The following is a 6848-nucleotide window of genomic DNA, read 5'->3' on the forward strand; positions in this document are numbered from 1 at the left end:
CCGCCCGCCCGCCCGCCCGGCGCCACGGGGCCCGCGGCCTACCTTTTGCATAGCAGTTCGGGTTCACTGAATGGTTCGCAAAACGGATTTTGTTGCCCTTGCGCGTTGCGTCCACCACAAAATCTAAAGAGGAAGAAACCGCGCGCCCAGCGGGCTCTGGGTTTGGGGCCGTGGGCACCGCTCGCTGGCCAACTCCCCGGCCCTCGGGACTGGTGAGCTCTGCCTGCGCACTGAGCACACTGCAGCGGGAATCGCGCTGCTTTCTCCACGTTGGATACTAACTTTGCCCCCAGTGTTTCTGGAGGCTCAGGCCTGGCGGCACCCCCCTGGGGCCTCGAGCTGCGCCCCGAACACCCCTCACACCACCGAGCCAGGAGGGGCCCAGAAGGCAAGGCGGGGAGCCAGGGGCCCCAACCTCACCGACGTACCATTGTTCAAGTTGAACAGGAAGCTGCACATGTATTTATCATACACTTTCCCTCTTCTGTCTGCCTCATCTTGAGAAATAATCTACAAAGAAAGGCGGGCGCAGTCGGTTTCCGGGGTGATCGAGCAGAGTCGCCCCAACCCCCGCGGCGAAGGCTTGTCAGTCCGTCCCCTCGGTTTTAAGTTTCCACATCCGAGGAACTGCTTGGAGAGTCGCACAGACAGGACGTCTGCACGCCCCTGCCGACAAGCGCTGACCGTGCGCGAGTGGGACTGACCGCGGGAGCGGCCCGGAGCCCGGGCCCGGCCTCACCTCGCCGCAGTACTCGGAGATGAACTCGTTCTTCTGCACCGGGTCTTTGATGAAGATGCCCCAGCCCGCCACGTCAGACGGCGCCAGCAGCAGGTGCTACAGGGGAGAGACGCACCGGGCTGCTGTGAGCGCCGAGCACGCGCGCGCACCCCGCACCTCTGCGCTCCCACGGCCGCCGCCCCGCGGGACATGTCACCTTCACACGGGGACCTCGAATCTGGCCGCGGGAAGGGCCCCGGGGAGCCGCCCCCTCTGCGCGGGGAGGCTGCCATCACCGCCGTCGCGACCACACGGACGAGGGCCCCGGGCTCGCTGTCTGGGCACGCGGAGACCGGCGCCCAGGCCCGCCCACACCCACCTTTTTGGAACCCCGCTGGATGCTGCAGTTCTTGCAGGACACGTTTTTGCTGTCCCAGTGGTCAGCGGCGCCACAGGTGAGGCAGAGGTCGGGGTCGCACTCGCGGACGGCCAGGTAGCAGGGGCACTGCTTGGTGTTGCACTGGGCTTTGCAGCGGCATCCGGGGAAGCGGTTCTGGCCTGGAGAGGGAGGGAGGGAGGGAGGCTCCTGTCACAGGCATCGGAGCAGCACGGCCCAGGTGCCGGGTGGGGCCGCCTCCTCCCCTGGGCGGCTGGACAGTCTCCGCCCCCGCGGCCCGCCCTGCCCGCCGCTCCCTCGGCGGCCACACGGGTTTCCCGGAGGAAACCAGGACGCTGCCGCCTGCGCTCGCGTCCGCCCCCGTGCAACAGCAGGAAGCAACACTTACATTCTGAGCTACACTGACAAAACTTTTCACAAAAGTTTTGTGCGATCACACAAGGGCAGGAGCTGTCGCAAGGCTGCCGAGGGTGGTCACAGGGCTGATAGTTGTAAACGTGGTTGGAGGAGCCGTCTGGAGAGACAACAGCGTGCACGTCAGTCACCCTCGGCGCAGGCCCGGCTCGCCCGAGTACCCCAAACTACTGCAGCTGCTGCCCGAGACGCGAGAAGGCGACATTTTTAAGTTACTGGCGAAGTTAAGCGGAAAGACGCTCACCCTTCTTCAGCTGTATCTTTCGGCAGTGAGCAGCCCACAACCTGCGAGAGGAGAAAAGGAAGCCATCTTCTCCGGGGGCGGGAGGCCGCAGGCGCCCCCACCCCGCTGCTCTGACGCGGCGCCGGGCCTCGGCCCCCAGGGAGTGCCAGGAGACACCCAGGGAGACTCACCTGTGTTTCCTCTTCTTCTTCCGAGGGGGGGTGTCCACGTCCTCGGCGGGGGCTGGGGCGATGATGCTCGACTCTTTGACGCGAAACTCATACACCTGCCGAGTGAGAGAGCTGTGAGGTGCTGGCTGGCCAACAGCGGCCGTGCCGCGGCCGGCTTCCCCAGGGCGAGGGACAGGCCCTCCCTGGCCAGTGCCGTGTCCGAGCAGGGGCTGCACCGCCCTCCCGAGCCCCGTCTCGCCCGCTGGCCACGCGCACCTGTCTACATGTTTTGGTCCCGATTAATCTAGCGATGGCGCAGAAGTTGTCATAGTAGGTGCCGATGAGAACCCTGAACATGGAGGCCTCAGCCCCGCTCCACTCCACGTTCTCGGGAGGCTCAGCATTTGGCTTCATCTTTATCGGCGTTTGACACCGAGAATTCGCTTCTGCAACGTGGAAGTCAGGCGCTGGCATGACACGCAGGCGACAGACCAGCCCTGACAGCAGGCCTCGGCCCGGACTTGGGGCTGCCCCGACGCCCCGGGGCGGCTCTCCCCGAGACAGGCTGCGACCCGGCCGCAGGCCAGCCGAGACCCTGCACCGCTGTGCCTCAACCCCGGCTCCACCCGGCCATCGGGGCTGCGGCCCCGTCTGGAGAAGACGCGGGGTGACGGCGGCACGAGAGCGAGGCTGAACGGGATCGCCGGCGGCAGTGACCCAGGCGAGCAAACAGCGCGGGCAGGGGCGGAAGACGCGGCGGGCCGGCCCCCCGCTGCCCGTCAGTCTCACCGGAGGAGCTGGAGGTCTCATCTTTCTTCTCCTCTTCCTCCTTATCGTTGTTCTCCCCGCCGGTCTCGGTCCCAGCCTCCCGGTCGCTGTCTGTGTCCTTCGACTCCAGCACGTTGATGGTGGGGGTGCTGGGGCGGCTGCTGTTGTTGGGGAGTCGCCCTCTCCTGCGGCCCCCAGGGCGCTTCGGTGGGGTCTTGATCCGCTCAGCCGTCAGGGCAGCAGCGAACTCCTTCGCTCCCTCCTGCCGAAAGAAAAATGTGGACGCCGGGTCAAATGCCAGGACTCCTTCGAGAAGGAGGGAAGCAAACCCCGGCAGGGGCGAGCGAGTCGAGGCGCGCCCAGGAAACCCCGCGCGCCGGCAAGCCGCGTGCACACGTTGTTCTCCGCATGCTGTGGCCGGCTGGAAAAGTTTAGGCAGGTGCATCTGAGTTCTGCAGAGGCTCAAGTGGCGCGAGGCCAGGCAAAGCGAGACGGCCCTGTTGGCGCGTCTCTGGTCGTCACTAGCAGACTGGCGTGGAGAACACTAACAGTCCATCTGAAGAGAACTTTCACAGAAAGGATCGTCTGCCTCGCTGCGAGACCCCACCCCTCTCTACAGCGACACTTGAAGCGCACCCCGAGGACCCGAGTCGGCGTGCTGGCAGTCACTCCTGCCGCCCGGTCAGCCAGCCTCTCCCGTGACGGCTCAGCCCCCAGGAAACAGCGGGGAGCAGCCGCGGCCGCATTCTGCATCACGAGGTATGACAACCCGGACGCGAAGCATGTACGTCGCTGAGGACACAGGTCACAGAGACCTCGGAATCGCATCGGTGCACCAAATACAGCTGCCTTGTAAAGAATACTACAAACAGTAAACTCCATTTTTCTTAAGTGGCAATAGAAGGGAGAAGTCTGAGAGCAGCCAACAGTTTAGACCTCTCTCTGCAAGAACAAGCCGCTTCTGCTGGTGCCTTTCAATGAATCTCTGTCCAAATTCCCACGGGCAATATCTACCCACTCAGTTCCTAGGTGGGGGTGGCTTGGTTCAAAGAGGGGAAATGGGAAAATAAGACAGTACCCCTGAAAGAACAGATTTCCTACTCCTAAACCCCCCTACCTTTTCTCCGTGACTTTAGGGGAAACCGCAGCTTGTAATAAAACAGCCGCGACAACTGTGGTTCTTGGGCGCCCGCACAGCCCGCCCGCACCCTCCGGCCCGCACCCTCCGGCCCGCACCCTCCGGCCCGCGCCCTCACCAGGTGCTGGTAACACTGCGGCCCGCAGGGCTTGTTGTCCAGGGCCGCCTCTGTGTTCTTCCTCTTGTAAGTGTTGGGCGTGGCGTGAAACGCTGCAAAGGAAGCGAAACAAAGTCTCCAAGAGCTGCGCGAGCTGCTCCCGCTTCCCGGCGCCGTCCAAAAGGGAGAGGAGTCCTCGCCGCAGCTCTGTGCCCCGCAGAGAAACTAAGCCCTGCGCTCTTGAGCGATTTCTAATTTTTCTCCTTGCGAACAAAACTGATACACAAAGACTCTACACTCTGATCACAACTACTGGAAAAACAGACAACCACCAATGATTCTCTGACATCTACTACTTCTTGATTTTTAAGGCCACGCTTGCTTTCTACAGGAGGGCGCAAGCAGCTTGGCGGGGGGCAAGAACCAGGGCACCCCGTGTTCTTGGAATCACACGCGTCAGAGACCTCATAAGAACCTGCAGAGTCCTGACCTCCTCCCAGAAAGATACCAAAGTGTTTGATGCCCAGAACTAGGTGACTGATCAAGAAGTGATACATGTACACAGGGGGACACTATCAGCCATCAAAAACGACAGACTCAGGCCATCCGCAGCACCGGGGTGGAGCGGGAAGGGATCACGCTCGGAGGGTTTGCGAGACCCTAGTAAGATGGGGCAACTGTTAGAATACAAAGCAAAGCAAAACCATAGAAACACAGATAATTATAAACCAGAGAGACCCCACAGGGGTGGGGGCTCGGGTGATGACGGGGGGGAGTAAACTAGAACACTGTTATAAAATGAACAGTAATGTAAATAGATAAAAAATAAGCTAAAGTATTTGAAACGTGAAACTCCCAAAGCTTGTGCTAAGAGGAGCCACAGCGGAGACCAAGGCCTTTCGGGGACCTCGACTGGCATAGAAAGGGTGCTGCGCCCACAGAAGGAAACTATCTGCCTGTTCTGCCCCCACTCCAGTGAAGCCTCTCACTCCCCCACACCGCTGGCCTGTACCCCAGTTCTTGGATGCATAAATAATAAACCTCTAAGGAAAACAAACGGGTCCCTGGACCACCAACTTTAAAAAAAAGAAAACCAAAACTACGACTTGACAGTTCTGGCACCCCACAGCGGAGCGTTCACATCAGCACACGTTTTCCAGCCGATTCCCCGGGTGAGTCTGCTCCGGGCCCTGGCACGCGCAGCGACGCCTGGCGGCGGCGGCCGCAGCGGGCGGGCACTTACGGTGCAGGAAGCAGTCGTACTTGAAGCAGCGCCGGCAGAAGAGCGTGTGGAACGAGTGCAGGCTCTGCTCCCGCTGCACGGACTTGGCGTGAGGCCCGTCGATGTTGGGGGTGCACTCGGGGGGCAGCGCGCCCGGGAGCTGCTGCTCAGTGAGCTCCTTGTACCTGCGTCACGGGCACACACAGGGACAGGTGAGCCAAGGTCCCGTCCCGAGCGGGCTCTGCTGGGTCTCCTCTGCTGCTCAGCCTGCCTAAGACACGACAGGGCAGCGCCGGCCGGCAGCCGCCCAGCGGAGCGCGCCTGGCGTGACGCAGCTCGCGACAGGGCGGCGTCTTCCTCTGATCCATCGCCACAGCACTGTTTCCGCACTCTGCAGATCTTCACACGTCTCAGTGAGGCGTGTCTGTGCCCCCAGGGACCCAGAGCCCGCACGCGCCCAGGGCAGCGCCAGGGCCCCCAGCCCCGTGACGCCACACGAGGCCGCCCCGAGCAGTCTTACTTTTCTTTCAGTTCTTCTGCTGTGCCCTTATCTGGAAACATTGAGGAGATGGCTTCAAAAATTTTATCTGAAGGAAATTTTCGAGGTGGCCGGCTTTCTTTATCTAAATAGGGCAATAGGAAAGGACACAGAAGGAAAGATAAGTTTCCAAGCTCTTCGCATAACTGTATCTGAACAGCTGCTTTTCTCAGAAATCATCCACTTGTGTCTCACCTACTTCTAATGTATTTTTACGTGTGTCTGTGGAATTCTGGCAGGTCAAGCTTAAAACTCGAACTGCTGGGCCTCCAGGGGCGCAATGGGGTTCAGCGCAGCACTGTGCAGCTGGAAACAGCCACTGCAGTGCGAGTTGAATCCCCGGGCAGGGAGGGACCCCCAGGGCACAGCAGGCCTCTCCTGTCGCCCCACTGCTCCTCTCAGCAGTGGGCTTCCGTCAATCTGCCTGTCCTGCCCCCATTCTGTCTCTGGTGAATCCGCTCACCGTCCTGCACCTCTGGCCTGTACCCCAGCCCTGTATGTGTAAATGAATAAATCTTAAAAAAAACAAATCCAGCTATGCGACAGAACACTAGGAGGAAGCCGGGTCCTAGCCACAGCTCCGCTGCTCCCTGGCTTGGCGCCCGTGGCGGGCACCGCCCCTCGCCCGTAAGATGAGCGAGCTGAACTCCACGGCCTCTCAGTGCCTGCCTGACAACTGCAGCTTCCCCAAACCCGTCCGTGCTGGCTAATAACCAGCTCTGCTGAGCCTCCTGAGGTGCGGGCCCTCTCGGGGCCCACTGTTTCCCAAGGAGCCACAGCTAGCGCTGGCTTGAGGGGCGTAAGTCAGGCCTGGCCACCCCAAGGCATCCTGGATTCTTTTTCAGCCTGCGATAGTCACTTCACCGCTGCACAACCATCTCGGCTGTGTGAGGCCTGGGGGGACCCTGCCCGAGCGAGGACAGGGCTGCGGCAGCCAGCCACGTGCCATGTGCAGCACAGGGTGATGACACGCCCCGCCCCCACCCCAGACTCTCTGGCTAACCAAAGGAAATCAAGACGCTCAAGTGAAAGGTAGATGTTACAAATCACACCCTAGCTTGGACCACACTATAATCCATGTATCTTCAACAACAGAAAAAGCAAAGAGAAAGATGGAATCAAGATCTCCTTGCATCGACTGTTTGGGGAGGGGAGGGGCGGGG

At 61.1% G+C, this 6848-nt stretch overlaps 1 protein-coding gene across 1 annotated transcript in view; it reads right to left on the minus strand.

Moving 5' to 3' along the window:
* Positions 1-6848, minus strand: part of EZH2 (enhancer of zeste 2 polycomb repressive complex 2 subunit) — a 25411-nt gene that overhangs the window by 758 nt on the left and 17805 nt on the right. Inside the window, exons 6-17 of the mRNA XM_004694349.2 lie at positions 5668-5770; positions 5169-5332; positions 3947-4038; positions 2712-2952; positions 2199-2368; positions 1944-2038; positions 1774-1814; positions 1504-1629; positions 1098-1276; positions 740-835; positions 429-510; positions 43-123 (exon numbers count right to left, since the gene is read on the minus strand). Of these exons, the coding sequence (XP_004694406.1) occupies positions 43-123; positions 429-510; positions 740-835; positions 1098-1276; positions 1504-1629; positions 1774-1814; positions 1944-2038; positions 2199-2368; positions 2712-2952; positions 3947-4038; positions 5169-5332; positions 5668-5770 (1470 nt within the window). The remainder of the gene's footprint in view (positions 1-42; positions 124-428; positions 511-739; positions 836-1097; positions 1277-1503; positions 1630-1773; positions 1815-1943; positions 2039-2198; positions 2369-2711; positions 2953-3946; positions 4039-5168; positions 5333-5667; positions 5771-6848) is intronic.

Source organism: Condylura cristata, unplaced genomic scaffold (assembly GCF_000260355.1).
Source record: "Condylura cristata isolate star-nosed mole 26May11 unplaced genomic scaffold, ConCri1.0 scaffold00042, whole genome shotgun sequence".
Lineage (NCBI taxonomy): Eukaryota > Metazoa > Chordata > Mammalia > Eulipotyphla > Talpidae > Condylura > Condylura cristata.